Raw genomic sequence first — 18,381 nt, 5'->3', positions numbered from 1 at the left:
ACGGCACGCCCCTGCCACATAGCTATTGAATGGGCGAAGCGTCACTGGACATATGTAATTGCCCTAGACATAGCAGGCCAAGCCGGGCTCCTGACAAATTGTCTGCCTTACAGGCCCCTGTAAAAACGTAAATGACTTACATTTCTTGTCAAATAAGTACATTCATATCATTGGATATTATATACCATTTACAACTGATTACAAATGTTTATATTAGGGTAGATAGACCTATGTCTAATCTGTAGACCTATCTGTAGATAGTATCCTGTAAATGGTATGTGATATCCAATGATATGAATGTATTTATTTGACAAGAAATGTAAGTCATTTATAATCGTTTGAACTTTATGAGAGAACTTTCAAATCATAGAAATGATGTCAAAAAAGCTTAAATGTATTAGTATTACAATCAATTGGTACTAACTTTATTTTTGTTTAAATACAAGTTTGATTACATTTTACTATAATCACTACTTTAATATAATCAAGTGACAACCAAATAGTATAAAACCAACATCCTTTGATAAACATTTATATTAGTTAATGACGGTAAAGTGTCTTACAAGTACATTTTGGTGGAGTAAAGTAAATGTATTAATACTCACGTTTCTGTGCAGCCAATATATCCTTCCAATATATTATCCATTAAAGGAAATAATTCCCATCGAGGCTTATATATATCTGCACTACCACTATCACTAACGGTGCTACATTTTATTAATTTTTTTCTCGCATATATCTGTTCCTTTGCACCTTCCATTTTTTCTCCGCCGCCTCTGCTATAATTTAGAAAATTTAAATTAATAGACTTGTATTCCGAATTCGAATAAAGAACGTGTGATGTAAATACTAGTCCTATACTGTATATCGATTCTATTAGGCCTCCCTGTTATTTGAAATTTAGCACCTATGGCCGTCCACACACTTTGTTTGTACACAGTGTTTTTATACGCGACAATTTTTTGTCATGACACTGATGGGGTCGAACATATTCGATGAACTCTTCTATTTCATTGATTTTTCGCTTTTTAGACACCGTATAATTATAGAGTTATTAATAACACCTAAATAGGGGCCAGTTTTACATAACTCTTCCCGAGATACATCCTTCTCGGCATATCACTCACGTGTCGCATTGCCGTAACGAAATAAACCAAAGCAATTCTAATAATTTTTCTATAAACGCGATATTTACGAGGACACGCTTAACTACCAGAAAACCTGGACATCCCACCCCATTTCCCGATTTCACCTTCTCACAGTAACAACACTGTCCCAAACTTCATTTACTCATATATTGCTTAAGAAATTCTAATGTTCAGTCAAATTAATTTACGTGCAACGATTATAAGTATGATACCTTCATTCAATATTTATGTATTATATGCATAATTATTTCTCTTTAGAAAGTTGTGATATCAGGAACGTTCGGACGTTGAAAAACGTAATCGTGACGTGAAGAATTATTTCATTAAATACAGTTTTGGTGCCATAAACATTGAGTGAAGATATCATACTTAGTTTCACTAAAATGTGTTTCGTGTACATCTGACTTGTGAGATAAAACGGTGATAATTTGAAAAAGATTGATCTAAGCATGCTTGACGGCAGTTTCTGTACCTGTAAGACTTACAGGTATGTTTTTTGAGGATAATAAGTAACTTGTTTATAAATGATCCAGTTACAATTGTTGAAAAGTTATAATTACGTCTTATAAACACAAACAATTTTACGCCAATACTCAAATAATATCACAGAGGATCTCCTCGAATATCTGACACTGTACTAATATTGATTATTGCTACTTACAGGTTCCGTACAGCTTTCTCCGTTAACGTATTTATCGTATACAGGAAATTGTATATTTTTGCGAGCTTACGTAACTGTTCAAAACTTTGTAGATCTGACGTTACGTTTGTGTCGAGCAATGTATTGAAAAATACGATTTCGAATTGTCTCGTGTGTTTTTTTACTTTCATAATTATGCTAAGTTATCATGTCTTATTGTTTTCAAACTCCAGACTCAACTTCGAGTAAATTAGCAGGTTCAGTAGCACTTGAAATAGATTGCTCGAATGTATTTTCTTTGTACGCGACTAAAAACTGAATACAACTGTTTATTGCTTCTATATCCTCACATATGTGGATGTGCTGTTTTGCAGAGAGTTGCTTATAGCATTAATATGAAAGAGAATTTCAAATCAAATAACTACAAAAACTCTCATTTGACAAGCTGAAGAAGTAGGCTCGTGCGAAATTTCGGAAACATGCTGAAACAGCAGTGCCTCACAAATGCATCCAATCATATACTTAACGGATTCTCTACACTCAAAACTATTACCTCTCAATCTGTCACTGAATTCTTTAACTGAAAAAGACTTTACGTCAGCAGTTTAAATTTTCTAATGATTAAAAACAAGCAGGGAAAAAATGTATAATCTTCCTACGATTCTAAGAGATAGATTTACAGATAATTCAACGGCTTCGTACAAAACCAAATTCAAAATACGTAAGAAGCCAAAGGAATATTGTTTCAAAATTCTTTACTGACATCATTATTTTACTTTTACTTATCCTCACCCGTGGATACAAAGCTATAATAAATAAAGACTAACAAATACAGTAATGACAAGTAATGAAGAAACGCAACGCCACGCGACACGCCGAAGAAAAATATTAAATCGAGATTCGTAGCCAAGTTTTTGACGAACAAATAATAGCAAAACCAGTATGATATAGAAAAATAGTAATGTTAAACAGCGCTAACCCTTCGATATATTTATATTAGGTTTCTCATATTGAAATAAGCAATTAACTGATTATCGCGCGCGTGACGCGCGTCGGACGCGCCGCGCAACAATACTTATGTATTGTTGCCTTAACAATAACTGCTTCTAGTTTTGGCCATTGTCGAAGCGAGTTAAGCTTTTTGTCGGAGTTTATTCGATGCGCTTTTATTTCATGCGAAATATATATTTTTAATATGAATACGATTAGTAAGTTTACCTTATCTTATTATATATACTGTAATTACAATTATATTCATTAGAAGACCGCAGATAGCTAATATAAATAAAAGTATCCCATACACCGCAATTATTAATATAACTTTTAGAAAATAAATGAAAACATTCTCTTGTAAACTATGATGAATATCCTTAATGCATTTTCTCATTTCAATGAGATGATTGAAAGGAGAAAATTACCGACTGCCATTAATTACATTTAATAATTATAAAACTACTGTTTACAGATATTGGATGCTTTTGTATCGAAACTATTTTCCGATACGAAGATGGTTTCTACGTAACTTACGATTATCAGGTAAGTGAAAAGAGAAATTTTAAAATACTATAAATAAACATAATAACGAATGCAAAAATACTTAGAGGGTGGGCAGAAAATTCTATGATTAAGCGACTACAATGTCATGTCAATAGGAATTCTTAATTAATCCTAAGTTAATCACGTAAGAATTCATGGGACAAAAGACAAAGGATAAACAATTTTTAAGTTAGACAAAGTATTTGCCAGATACAGAAGCTTAAAATAAATTAAAACTTATTATTTTGTAAAAAATAGTGTTTTAATATCAAGATTACAGTGTTTCTTGTCTCTTATTTTACTGAGTGACTGATTAATATTTATAAGAATTTTAAAAATTGGTGTTTTCATGACCGAGATTTAAAACTAAAAGCTTCTTATTTATAGTAATTAAATTAAACGCTAAATATAAACTTGTGTAACAAAATATAAACGTTCCCGAAGAAAAAAATTTGTCATCAAAAATTCTTTTCGTTTAAAGTCAAACTGCTTATAAAGTAATATAATATTTGAAATGTTATAGAGCAAATTTTCAAATTATTATATTATTAGTTTTTTTTTATTCTTTTGTACAGCAAAAAATTATAATTCAATTCATTGAAAATAAATTATACAAGTGACGTTAGATTGCTTCCATTAGCAATTAAAAATAAGTTCGGTATTTGATATTTTTTATAACTAATTAATTCTGTATTTAATTCCTTAGTATGTCCTGCCAGAAGGATATGCATTATATTTTGAACATTTTCCACATCAGCAAGCCCCTACAATGCTTGCTTATCGACTTCCGAGTGAAGATGGTGTTGTGGATTACAGCTTGCAGGCATTTCAGCATCAGCCGCAAGCAGAAACGGACGAAAGTGTCCCTCTCGAAGAATTTCCTGCATTTCGGATGCAAACACACCAATCGGAATATTCTTCTGTAGCAGAAACGTTGCTACATCCGGGGCAACCAAATGTATTGCAAAATAACCCGGAACCGGAACAAAACACACAGAAAGAAGTAACAGATACGGAAGCTGACGTGCTTTTTTCATTTGAAACTTGTGAAGTTGTATCAGATCCAAACTTTAATGGTAAATTCCTTTAAACGTAATATAATAACATACTAAATAATAATAATAACATAATAACATAATAATAATAACATAATAACATAATAATAATAACATACTAAATATATAATACAAAAACTTATATGTCAATGATCATGCACCAGTATTTCAAATAACAGTTCGCAGGGTTAATGATAAGAAAGCCGAGGCTGCATCTCTAAAGCTAAGGCAGCCGAGCTGATTTATTTATATAACACCAAGCACATAAATATAGATAAAACGTAAAAGTAATACACCGTAGCCACAAATAAAAAAAAAAAACACAAGTATAGAAAAATGGTAAAAACAGGCAGAGCCGTGCCGGGCCGGTGTTCGCAGTTCTGACCATTTACATTGGTACGTTCATTCGTGAAATATAATACAGTTAAACCTCGATTTAACGTACTAATTCGGACCGAGAGTGTGCGATGAAGCCGGAAATTTCTTAAGTAATAAGATTTTCCTAATGCACGTGTTAAAATGTTGACAAATTACTTTAAAATTATAAAAATGTTCACATATCTACATGAACAAGGATGAAAAGTAAAGGTTTTACCCTTGTGGCTCGGTCTTGTACAGCAGCCGAAACAAAATATACGTGATGAAATTTTAAATACAAAACTTAGACGATCATCTTAATATAGTTTGAAGTGTATAAAGAAAGATTAAAATTTAATGTGATAAAGAGAGAGACTAAACGAGAAGACAGAACAAAGCAATGGGTAATCGCTGATATGCGAACTGACATTACTGACATTGCATTTAGAACTTTGAGTTTGTTAATAAAAGAACCTTGAAAATTCATGTTCAATATTAAATAAATCGAAGTAATACTTATTCATCGGAATGTCTTATACAGAGAATATTAAATCTTGCATTTGTTTTTGTTTTAAGTCATTCACTGACAATTTTTATTGTGAGTTATGGAGTACAAAAACAATTTACTGTTTAAAAGCAAAATAATTATTAAACTAAAACTTTAAATTCAATATAAATAGCATCTTTGTATAGATTATTTTCTTTAAATTCTATCAATATTCAAGCGTTTTTATTATGCATTAGTAAAGTGCAAACATTTTACGTCAACATACAATAAACATTCTGTAATATTATAGCTTAACTTGACTTTGTGTGTGATAATTTGCACTTGATACACATTAATTAACATAAAATTATTTATGCTTTTATAGCTTGATGAAATTTCAACAAATTTTTAAACATAACCCAATTAAGTTTTGTTAATTGTTATTAACAAAGTAAATTTATTGTAATTCTGAGCTTTTCATATAAAATAAATTCAAATGTAAAATTATAAAATATAACTTAAATATTTTTAAGTCTTCAAAAATATCTTTTGTCAGTTCGCATTTGATCTGTTTATTTCGTGTAATCTATTTGTAGCTTTACTCTCAAATTCATATATAACACTTGAATTCATCTGTTTACTAATGACTGTGTTTTGGGGTTTTCTTTTGTACTTTAGTTTCTGATCCTGAAACTTCTGTTGGTGACACAAACCAACCGTCCCCAATTAATCTCGATGGCATCAGCGCTGAAGATTCAGCGAAAAGAACTAAAGAAGAAATGATCTCTAATATTACAGAGACTGACAATGACGACTCAGATGATATGGAATTATTTTCACTCGTAAGTTTAAATTTAATTAAATTGTTTCAAACTAATTTGTTAATCCTTATATCACTTAAAAGCTGATTATTGGTAATGCACAANACTTAAATATTTTTAAGTCTTCAAAATATCTTTTGTCAGTTCGCATTTAATCTGTTTATTTCGTGTAATTTATTTGTAGCTTTACTCTCAAATTCATATATAACACTTGAATTCATCTGTTTACTAATGACTGTGTTTTGGGGTTTTCTTTTATACTTTAGTTTCTGATCCTGAAACTGCTGTTGGTGACACAAACCAACCGTCCCCAATTAATCTCGATGGTATCAGCGCTGAAGATTCAGCGAAAAAAACTAAACAAGAAATTATCTCTAATATTACAGAGACTGACAATGATGACTCAGATGATATGGAATAATTTTCACTCGTAAGTTTAAATTTAATTAAATTGTTTCAAACTAATTTGTTAATCCTTATATCAAAAGCTGATTATTGGTAATGCACAACCAGATGAAAATGTTCTATTTAAATTGACTCTACATTTTTTTATTATTATATAAATTTAGCCTTGCTTAATAAAGAAAAAACAATTAAATTATTATCGTTGGTGATGGTAATCGGGTTCATTTTCTATTGCCTCTGTTTTCAAATGAACCTGTAATAAAATCTTCATTGGCATTATGTTAATTTATGATAAAACTATTAAACATAAATTTAACTTTATTGTTTAAGTTAACGTAATTTTCAAGAAATATTTCAAAATCTTATTTCTCATAATTCTGTTCACCAGGAAGATGCTTATGTTCCATTGACTCCAAGACAAATTTTGGTATTGGAAAACGAAGATCACAGGACACTAAAACAGGAACTGATGAGTTTAGATGTTCTCTGTCATGCTCTTGGTATTATCTACGAAGAGGAAGAACATGAATCATCAGATGACGAGAACTTCGATCACACAAAGAGTATATCAGAGCAAAATATCTGTTCTTCTCATCAGTTAAATGACGTTAATCAATTGGAACAGCAAAGCTTTGAATCTACTCTGTTAACATCCTCGATGACAATCGACATTGAAGGTGATAATTGTATTGGAATTAAGTGTGATCCATGTGTTATTTCACGGATGACAAAACAATCAAGAGAGATGACAGAATTCGTTGAAGGTAAGGTTACAAATAGCAGATTGCAAAGAATTATTAAATTTTCAAAACAATTTATTGAAAAATTATTAACGAAATACAATCGAATTTAGATATTTTTCACTCTGGTGTACTATTAGTAAATTGTAAAGTTTAGCATTAATTTTCCATGCATAGTTTTTTTAGTCGTTTGATGTTTATTATTCTGATAAAAATCCAAAATAAAGAATAAATTTCCGAATATTCTTTTATTTATGGAAATGTTTCATTTATTCAATGAAAAATCTTCAAAACATTCACGTATCTGGACAGAAGCAAACGACAAGTCACTGTGATAACTTCTGGTTTTGAACATTACTTATTTAGTGTTAAATAATTAAAATTTCTTTGCAAATGAACATTCAGCATGCACCATGGTAAATCGTTATTCTTATTCACGCATTTTTAGTAATATTACGGGATCGTTTTTTGGCATAACGTCTTTCGAGTGTTCTCGTCCAGTGGGAAAAGGCACGGCGCCGTTCAACTACCGAAAAGGGTTTTTCATTTTAAAAATGTTTATTTACAGTGCATATTTGACATCGACTAAAGGGAAAATTATTTGATTTTGTATACAGAATAGTCCACTTTTAACCATGGTTTGAATTCAATTGCATTAATACTCCGTTACATTAATACTTTGAGCATTATATGCCCGACGTTAGTAATACACTGCCGAATTGCCTGCACAAAAATACAATTCCTGAAATATATCAGGAAATACTCTGTGAATTATAGTTTTGATTTTTTAAATTCGATCAGTGTTGGATGTTATAATTACTTGCTACTTAAACATCTGTACTGCTCTGTGACATTCTTTATACGTTTTAGATTTTATATAATTGCATTAAATCATAATTGCAATGTAGTTTTTAATTTTTAACTCATCGTAGTTTTTAATTTTTATTCTCTAATTACTGTTTGAAATACACCAATTATTTGTTATTGTATTAATTTTTGAGAGGAAATGTAATTGAATATTTATAAAATTATTTATTAATAAAAATTATAAAATTATTATTTTTAGAAAATAACAAGAAAACTGACATTTCACAAAAGTTAATAGAATTGACTGAATCCACAGATAGGAAAAACGACGATTACGAAGGTTTATCTGGAGATGAATTCACCCCTGAATATGGGAAAAAAGTTAGAAAATATTTTATATTTCTTTATTAGTTTAGATTTATAATATAATTGATATCCCGTACTAAACTTTCACTCACAATCATATTCTGACTTTCTATACCATGGACGAAATAATGTTTTAAGTTAGCAAAATAAATTTTCAATTTTAATGTCCAATTTGAATGAAACATTAATAATATANAATCATTTTAAAGTTCGACAAAAATATTAATTTAATACTTACTAAATTTATATCATTTAATATTTGTCATCATATTTGATATAGCTTTATGGCCAACAATATTAACCCTTTGTTCCCAGCAAGGGCGTGGTCAGAGTAGTTTAACTTAGCTGGTTTTGTTAAAATCATCAAGGTCAATACACTAGTATTATTTTAAAAATTCATATAAAATCAAATTTTTATAATATAAGTATGAAAAAAATACTACTACTATGCAAGTATTAGTAGTTTTGTTTGGTATATTTTTCATCTGCTTGTATTCTGTACTTATTTCAAAAAAAAAATTGTTAATCTTGCTTACATGAAACACTTGTAAATTTACTGCAATTTGATATAACATAATAACCTATAAACACTTATAATTTATCTTTAGCTGTATGGTATTTAGATGGAGAATTTTGTTCTCTACATTTTCATGTATAATATGTTTGTGTACTTATATATCTTCGCGAATTATAACACATTTTATGAAACAATACCCTGACCTGTAAAACCTGATGACGTAAAATTTTGATCATATTACTGATGACGTAATTTGTCAAATATGAAATTTTTATATGAGAGATATGACTATTAGTTCTTCTAAGTATCATATTATTTAATATTTTTAACTTTTGAAACGTCAGAAGTGGTTGGTTCGTTAGAGTTTATTAGCGCAAGGGCCATACAGGCCAAGCTGCGCCATGGCAAATGGTATATATANGAACATTAAGGTTTTGGACGTTAAGGTTGGCAACTTCCACCACATGCGTGGCCATTGCAACCAGAGGCAGATCTAGGTTTTTCTGGGCCTAGGGCTTATTGAAGTCCAATGGGCCCCGTTTTTTTAACACAAATAATACTATAAGTTATCATTATTATTATAGTCTATCATTAATATTAACTATTTTTTACTATACGGCAAGTGCTCATTGTTAAAATTGTTTTAATATTTTTTCATTGTGATTTATGAAAAGGTATTTATGATAATAATTCAATTTTTGTGGGCCCTTGACACTTGGGGTCCCAGGGCTTAAACCCTCTTAGTCCCTATGTAGATCGGCCCTTGGGTGCAGGGATCGCTTCTTTCCTTCCGGCTCCACTTCAATTCTATCGCGATACGCCAAATCGCGCGATGTCCTAGTTTGATATAAGTAAAACGAAAATATAAATTATTTAAGTTTGTGTTTTAATTTTTAATAACCGAAACTGCATTTCTAATATATTTACATCATTTTTAAAATTGTTATGATAATTCTGAAATTAATAAATATTGTTTAAGATTTCCTTTTTAAATTTTTTCTGGGTAATAACATATTATCCTTTAACCAAAAGAAACTTTCCAAAAATTACAGAAACACAGCTTCCCTATCATTAAATGTCACGGCACGCCCCTGCGATCCAGATATCCTATATTCATTTCTAACGCCTTTAAATATATGTGTAAGAAATATATCATGCAATGCCTTGTCAAAACCTATATTATTACTGTGAGAACCGATGAGGTTATTTGTCCCCACTTACCGGCGGCTCTGTCAGAGGATGGCTTTATAGGAGGGCAAAATAAAATGAGTGGGGAGATCAATGAGTAAGTTGACAGGTTCCCAAATAAATACACAGGTTGAACAAGAATAACATTTAATATACAACTATAAAATCGTACATATCAAAGGTGAAAGTGAAGAGTTACAAAAATTGTATTCTACGTCGCGATAATGATTCGTCCTTCATATGGAACATCTAATCTATATTCTCTAAGTTAAGAGATGAGAGAGAGATCTCTAGGAGAGAGATCTCTAGGAGAGAGATTTCTCGGAGAGAGAGTATACAAATAGATATCCAAAAAAAAAAAAGATACCTCTAAGTTTCCGATCCGTAATATGGGTCGTTGGTAAAAATGTTCCTGGATCGTCACGGCAGTTATGGCGGTATTGGTCAGTAGATGTGGCAGTCGATGTCCGCTCTGTGGACTGCGTCCAAGCCTTCTTTATACTATTTTTGAGGGGGTGAAAACTATGGCATCATTAACGATTTATACGCACACCTGTTCGTGTCTAGATCTAGCTAGCACGGACAACTGACACAGAGAAGTTTGTTTAATTTATTACTATTGGTGTCTAGAAGATATGATTCTATAATATAAATTTCTATATGTTTGACGGCTCCCATCCATAAATTAACATTCATTTGACAATAATTTCTTTAACCTGGTAAACTATCTAGATATTGTTTATATAAAACGTCGCGTTTGACTACGAACGAGGCGATTTATTGCTGTAACCACGTGTCACGCGCAACCAAAGAGGGGATAAAAAAAACATCTCTTATTCCCGTCTTGTTGATATTAACGTCTATAGCAGTGTTTTTCAACCTTTTTGAATACGCGACCCCTTTACAAGTTAAAAAATTTTGGCGACCCCCCTAGGGCCATATTAAAACTATATTAGTGATTTTAAAAATTATGTATTTAATTTTCTTTCTGTTGAGAGAAATTATTGTTGATTAAAATGAGAATATAAGAAGAATCGACAATAACTTAAGACACGTATAGTATGAAACTTCCTTTTCATTATAACATTGGGCTCTGGGTGCTGTTGACCTTTTTTTTAGGATGAGAGTTCTGAACTTCAACTTTTCTACTTATTACTTCTTTTTACAAGTCAGCTCAACACTTTTTCGGCTATCATTTTCTGAGGTGGGCGTACCCACCCAGGCCCTTCCCTGTCGACACCCATCGTTCAGACCTAAATGCCGATCAAAAAACCAATTGTACTGTATAATAAGCAGGTACAGCCTTCTCGCTAAAATTGTAGTTTTTTTAATGTAGTGCAGGACCTACAAACACTTGTCTTTTTCTTTTACCCGAGACCCCCGTATAAGGCTTCGCGACCCTCAAGGGGGTCGCGACCCACAGGTTGAAAAACACTGGTCTATAGAATTACCTTTAAACAAATGGAGATTTCTTTTATTGATATACTAACGATTTTTTTCGAGGAGATCGTCTCGGTCATTGACCGCAGAAGTCCCCTTTTTTCCTTTTTTATCTAATCACGAAGTTTATTAGAAAGGTGATATTGTTGTAAAACAAAAGGGTTTTGGACCATTACACTACTTTAGAATTTAAACATTTCTAAATATAGTCCTTAAAAATTATTAATAACAATACTCAATAATTTTTTTACAAGATACTTTTAATATAATTTATTATTGAGAAAAATCCTACACTGAATTTAAATAAACCAAAAAATTTCCGATGGTATATATTAATTTTTAAAAATTAAAGGTAATTTCTTGAACAAATATTCAAATTATAAATTTATATTTCTATTGAACATAAATGGTTTTAATCGAGTGATCATTTTTAATTATTAGGAGATAGAGAAAAGAGTGAGGGAATATGAAAGAAGATAAAAGTAGATACGATCCCAGCATGTACTGAATAGATAGATGCTGAGCAAATAAAGTGCTGAAGAGACTTACTGACTTAGAAAGTTTGAAAGAAATAATCATCAAATTTAATAAGCAAAATTTCTTATATAATCCACGTACTGTACATAAATTTAAATGATTTTTGTATTAAAATTATAAGCTTCGTATATCAAAAGATCATAATTTGTTTTTATAAATTATGCTTACTAATAAATTATAATTACTTTTAAATTCATTTTCAAAAATGTTAATTTTATAAAGATATTTTTTATTTTGAGTTTGAAAAAAGTCTTTAATTTTAGATAAAGTTCTTTTAAATGTAAAAATAATACGTATTCAGCATTAAATATTCATGTTTTTAATTTGAGATTTCCACTAATAGGTCATATTTCTTATATTTTTTTGTTTAATTAGAAATGTGCTCGAATATAATTAGATATTTAATGATTAAGGATTAAATTACTTATTTGTTCATGAAAATTAAGAAATACGATCGTCTTTATAACTTAAAAATATTTATTTTTATTATTTAAAAGTCTATACAGTAAAATAAATATTATTTTCTTATATTCATTACCTAGAAACAAATACAATTGTCTAGTTTTGTCTAAATTACTTTCTTCGTCTGAGTGTCTGTTCGTTTTTTTTTTCGATTTTATTAATTTATTAAGTATAAAAAACTATAACATTGATTTTGAATTTTTGTTTATTTTTGTATAATAATCAGATACGTTTATACATTTTTAAATTTATAAAATAATTTAATAATATAAAGACATTTTTTGTTAATTAAAATCAGTACGAGTTAAATTTTGATACGAAAAGGTCAAATGTTGCTGTGTCAACTGGTTAATCTCTGTTTACAAAGACTTAGAATCTTGTTGAATGAGCAAGCTTCCTCCTCATCAGCTACAAATGGCAGCTCGTTATTGACTCACTATTTATACCAGTTTTTCCTTCTTTTTTAACTGTTCTTCTTACAGTTGTAAAGTTGAAAATGTTAAATTTAATTTTCAGACATTAGACATGTTCTCTATTCTACTTAAAAGCGCTAAGATCATTCAATCAAAGTTTTATGAGAAAATATACGCTAGAAAAGTTAATTAGTTAGTTGACACTTTTGTCTTCTGTGTTATCGTGACAGGTAAACAGAAAATGAGATTTGGCATCACGTGGTTTTGCTGAACTTTGACCGGTCAGTAAGTTTAAATAAGAAACTTCGTGTTAGGGGGAAAAATAAGAAAAGAAAGAGGTCTTCTGATTCAGAATGAAGAAATTTTGAAACTAAAGTCGATCTTTAGGTATAGATTACATTTATTTTATATCCTTGTATGAGAACATCGAGCTCGATAGGGATTAAAGAAAAATGGTATAACTTATGTATAAGTATATAAAATAAATTTTTAAAGTTTTCTATTAAGATTTTTTAAAATTTATCTGGAAATAAATTTTCTATTAGAAGACAAACATGAATTGTTATCTAATATAATATCATAAAAATGAAATCTTGTATTGTGAGTATTGTTAAATTTTCATAGTTTATTTTGCTAACAAATTCAATTTATAACTTGATCTATAAAAAAACAAATGGCAACATTAATAAATATTTCGTTTCGTTCCAAAATATTACAAAATTAAAATGTAAGATTAAACCTTTTAATTTACTTCCAATGCATTTCTTTTTGTTCTAAAAAACTTATACCCGACTTTAGCAATAAACTCTTTAGCTCGGAATTTTATGAGAACAATATTAAACAAGGTGACCACAAACTCATATCTGCTCTGTGAAATAACGAGTAAGTAAACAATACTCTGGAAAAAGATTATTTGCAATTATAGTGTATAACGTGCAGTTCGGCACATATTGGTGCGTACGAGTATTCTTGTACAGTACATCCTTGCCCGTAGATTTAGTATTACAGTTTACGTAACATTGCTGGTAACACGTACGAAAGTATGCCTAGAAACTTCTTTCAAATCTTCAAACATATCATAACGGTTATGTGCAGCATTTTCTTTTATGAATCGGTACAGACTATGAGATCATTCTTCGCCTTTAAGCACCAAAAAACAAGCAATAATACGTTTTTCAATAGTGCAATCACTCGTATCAGTCACTGGGTATGCTGCAGTGCTGCAACAAACAAACGTGTAAGTTCCATTAATTATATATAGGAATGATAAAACTTCACGAACATTCTGTAGAATGGGATGTTATAACTAATAAATTATGGATACAATTTCTGTAATTACTCAGGATTTTTATATTTCTTCTTAAATGAAGTTAAGACTATTTACAAAATTTTATATTTTTGTAAATAGTCTTAACTTCATTTAAGAAGAAATATAAAAATCCTGAGTAATTACAGAAATTGTATCCATATGCAAATTAAGTAAGGATAACTCGTAACTACCACCAGAGGGCCTGAAGCAGTTAAAAATGGATAAGGACAATGTGGTGAGAAGAATTCTTCATGTTTTTAATGTAAAGTGTCAGATCCTAAAACAGAAGGCTGACACTTGATCGTTTTTAACATTGTGAATTGTTTTTTACTGTTTATTTACCTTTGTTTTTAAGAAGTATATTCTTCAAAAAGAAAAAACCCATGTTGACTGTTACTTCTGGGGTGGTGTAAAAAAGGATTAAGATAGACTCAAAAATTTTATATTTTTGTAAATAGTCTTAACTTCATTTAAGAAGTAATAAATTATGATTTCATATACAGGAGAATTTAATTTCTATTTTATTAAATATGTGTAAAAAGTATTTTTTTACTAGAATCTATCTTTACTGTAAAATAGATTCTATAAAATTACTGTGTCTAAAACCTAAATAAGGTCTAGTTTCTCATTAAAAAGACCTCCAGGAAAGCATCCCTTCTTCACAGATCGCATTACCTTATTCGACAATCTATCCATCAAGTTCAATCCATTTTCTTATAAAATTTTACAAAATTTTTATTTGTTTTTATTATAATCATTATTAATTCTTTATATTATAAAATATATGCGTATTTAATAATATAATTTAAATTTATTAATTAACGAACGAAATATTAATAATGCAAAATGAACGTTTTTGATATTTTTCTGTTCGCTGAAGTATTCATTGGATAAGTCTAAATGTTTGAGAAATTTTGTTGGAAAGAGAGGAAATCCATTTTGTATAAGAGCGAGGAATGTTTCTTCAGTTATTTGGGGAAGGAACGTGATCACAAGAGCCGATTCGATTAGCGAATACTCCTCTACATCCGCCAATAGTCGTTAGCGACGTAAGACAAAGATACTCGGGAAACAATAATAGACAGGCGCTATTTCTTCTCTTCTGTTTGCATCTTCTAATGCAATTTCATTCTTAAATTAATACAATAAAAATACCTTTCCTCTTGCTCCTTTCGTCTTTTATGGAAAGATAAAAGGAATTCTGTTTTCTATGTAAAGTAGGTCTATATATATGGAATATTATATTATTTTACTCCAGAATTTCCATTCTTAGATAAATTAAGTATTTGCAACGAGTAAAATGGTAATTTTATTTCTTCCTTTATGGAATTTCTACAGAATTTTTTAAAATATAAAATTATTAAATGTTTAAATAATATTCTAAATGATATGTTTACTATTTTACAAATTATTCAAGTGTTTGTTAAAATAATTATCATAATTAGTAATTTTAAATATAATTTAGATATTTTAAATTTTATAATAAGTTGAAATATAAAAGTTTATTGTTACACAAAAACTATACTTTTACATGTTAAAATAGTAAAGTTTTGCATTTTTATACGATTATAAAATATAGAAAACCTGTCTAAACCGGTCCTCTATAATACGAAAACCTTCGTAAACGGAAAATATATCTCGAAATGAAACTATTCTTCTATAAGTCGGAAACCTGCCTAATGCGAAAATGGAAGATTTTTTTGAACCCCTATTATAGAACATAACCTGCCTAAAGCGGACTCGGATAGTAACTAAGTTCTAAATCATAATTAAGGCACAATTTAAGGGTTTTTACACAGATCTTTCAACACATCTCTCTGCGGTAAATAAATACTATCCTCTATAAAACAGAAATCTAGAAAACAAAATTCTAGACAGGTTTATCTAGAAGAAACAAAATGAAATCGAATAACTAGTCGAGTGTTTTCTTATAAAGATTTTTTCCAATTTATAAAATGAAAACTTTACTAACAAGTCAAAACTACAAGTCACGTTTTTGCAATTGAATAAACATGTTTATTTGTTTTTAGATAATTATTTTCGTATGTTTTTCACACATAATACGCTTTATTATATTAAAAAACCCAAACAAAATTTATTTGAATTTAATTAATTATTTACTTCCTCTATTATAATTTTATTACTATAAAATGATTTTTATGTTAATTCAATAAGCAGATTTTTTTACTTATTAATGTTCAAATATTTAACAAATAAACTCTGCTTGAAAATAATTTTGTGAATAATCTAAATGAATTTTTTTATTCATTAGTTTTGTTCAGTGGTTTTATTCACTCAATCACTGATGATCTCACACAATGAGATGAGGGACAGGGAACAATATATCACGAACAAACCACCTTCAGAAAATTTTTTCGAACTTTTCGGATTCGATCCCCAGGTCCGATCCTAGAGCGGTAAGCTGAACCCTTTGCTATTCTATCGGTACTCTGAAAGGGTTTTATGTTTATTCAATAAATAGATGAATTGGGTTGATGGGATAAGGAGTTAATGGGATAAGAAGTTAATGGGTAATCAACCAAAGGATGTTACGGGAGACCTTTCTAAGGAAAATTGGTCCTATTTAGGTGTTACATACGTAAAGAAAGCCCAGAATACTACACATGACCAGCCTGTTGATTAGGTGAGAACCCATGAGTGGTTTTCAATAGTTAAACCAATCGTACTTCAATAATATTTAAACCAATGGTAGTTCAGTGAATAAAACCAATGAACTATCAGTGTTCAATGGTTTTATCCACTTAGTCACTGGTATTGTCGAATTCTAAAGGGAAAATAAAATATGTTTTCTATCTCATATTAACAGTGTCTTGCCCCTGTATATCATACTTTACCCGATAACAACAGAGTCATATCTATCATCTATATAAGTCCATTGAGGGGAAAATTTTTGAACTAAAATTCACTCGGAGTATTTTCCATATTTTCATTTATCTACCAAAACACGACTAAAATAAACGTTTCTGATGTTGTCGTGAGTTTTTTATTATTATTAAAGCATCAATTTTGGACTTATTAATTACGTATAGAAATTTTAATGTGTTTGATATGATAATTGATTCAAATTGTAATTTATATTTTTAGAATACTTTCACCTTTAATTATAAACAAAACTTTGAATTATTCCGAATGTTTCAACAATTATTTATAATTATTTAACAATTTATGTTATTAGCTGTAATTTTCAAATTGCAGACCTATATATTCCCACTTTCGTCCGTCTGTTTGTCCTTCGTTAATCTCGAGAACGGAGAAAGAAAGATGAAAATCGAAACCAGATGTGGAAAAGTAGAAGCCAAAGGCAGAGATTAACTATATATTAACTTCCTGTTTGGAGCGGGAGTCACGTAATTTTTTACATTAAAAGAAGATTAAAAATTTCAGCCCGGCATCGTGACGATGTCACAATAAATATTTGCTCTTGTGTTTATATAATGCCTCAGATTGTGTTTACGAAATACAATTATATTAACTGTAGCTATGACATAGGCACTAAACAATCATATAAATTATAATTATTTATATGGTTTTTGTGCCTAGTTCTATTAATAACATATTATATATTCTTAATAGAAATATAATCGTTAAAATACTTTTCAAACTAAATTAAGAGCAATAATTATAAAACAATGATATCAAATGTATTGCTGTAAATAATTTGATTCCATTTTAATTAATTGTGTGTAGATGTACTTGATGGCGCTTATTAAAGTCATTTTATCTTCTGTATAATAACTGATTTATATTATTTACAATGTTTCAGACAAGTCATAATTGGAATCGTTCTTCCATTCTTTCCACACAATTTATTTGTAATAGAAACTTTCCTCTCATTTTTCATTATTTTTCTATTAAAACCACATATTTATTATGAAAATTAAATCTCATGCCAAAAATAAGTTTAATTATTCTTTAATATTCTGCATAAATTTAATAAATTAGAAGTTTATTTATTATAATTCAAATATTTTGATTAAAAAAATAATAAGCGAAAAATAAGACAAAATAGCTTTATTTTCACTTGGATAATACGTGGATAATATATGAACAAAATTGAAATATTTAAAGGTTAGGAGCACAAAGAATTAAGTTTATAATATTTTTTATATTTTAATACTGTCTTCTATAACAC

General features: G+C 29.3%; 1 protein-coding gene across 1 annotated transcript; it reads left to right on the top strand.

Annotated features, from left to right (window-relative positions):
- Positions 1 to 3,094: 3,094 nt before the first annotated feature.
- Positions 3,095 to 8,466, top strand: LOC111629565. The gene is made up of 5 exons (XM_023373478.1): positions 3,095 to 3,324; positions 4,031 to 4,400; positions 5,902 to 6,065; positions 6,838 to 7,213; positions 8,256 to 8,466. Exons 2-5 carry the CDS (start codon positions 4,094 to 4,096, stop codon positions 8,405 to 8,407), a joined length of 999 nt encoding a protein of 332 aa, XP_023229246.1. The 5' UTR covers positions 3,095 to 3,324; positions 4,031 to 4,093; the 3' UTR covers positions 8,408 to 8,466.
- The last annotated feature ends 9,915 nt before the right edge of the window (positions 8,467 to 18,381 follow it).

This window comes from Centruroides sculpturatus, unplaced genomic scaffold (assembly GCF_000671375.1).
Source record: "Centruroides sculpturatus isolate CEXI.00-Female unplaced genomic scaffold, Cexi_2.0 scaffold537, whole genome shotgun sequence".
Lineage (NCBI taxonomy): Eukaryota > Metazoa > Arthropoda > Arachnida > Scorpiones > Buthidae > Centruroides > Centruroides sculpturatus.
The sequence above is the reverse complement of the archived record's forward strand: the minus strand, read 5'-3'. Positions and strand labels throughout refer to the sequence as shown.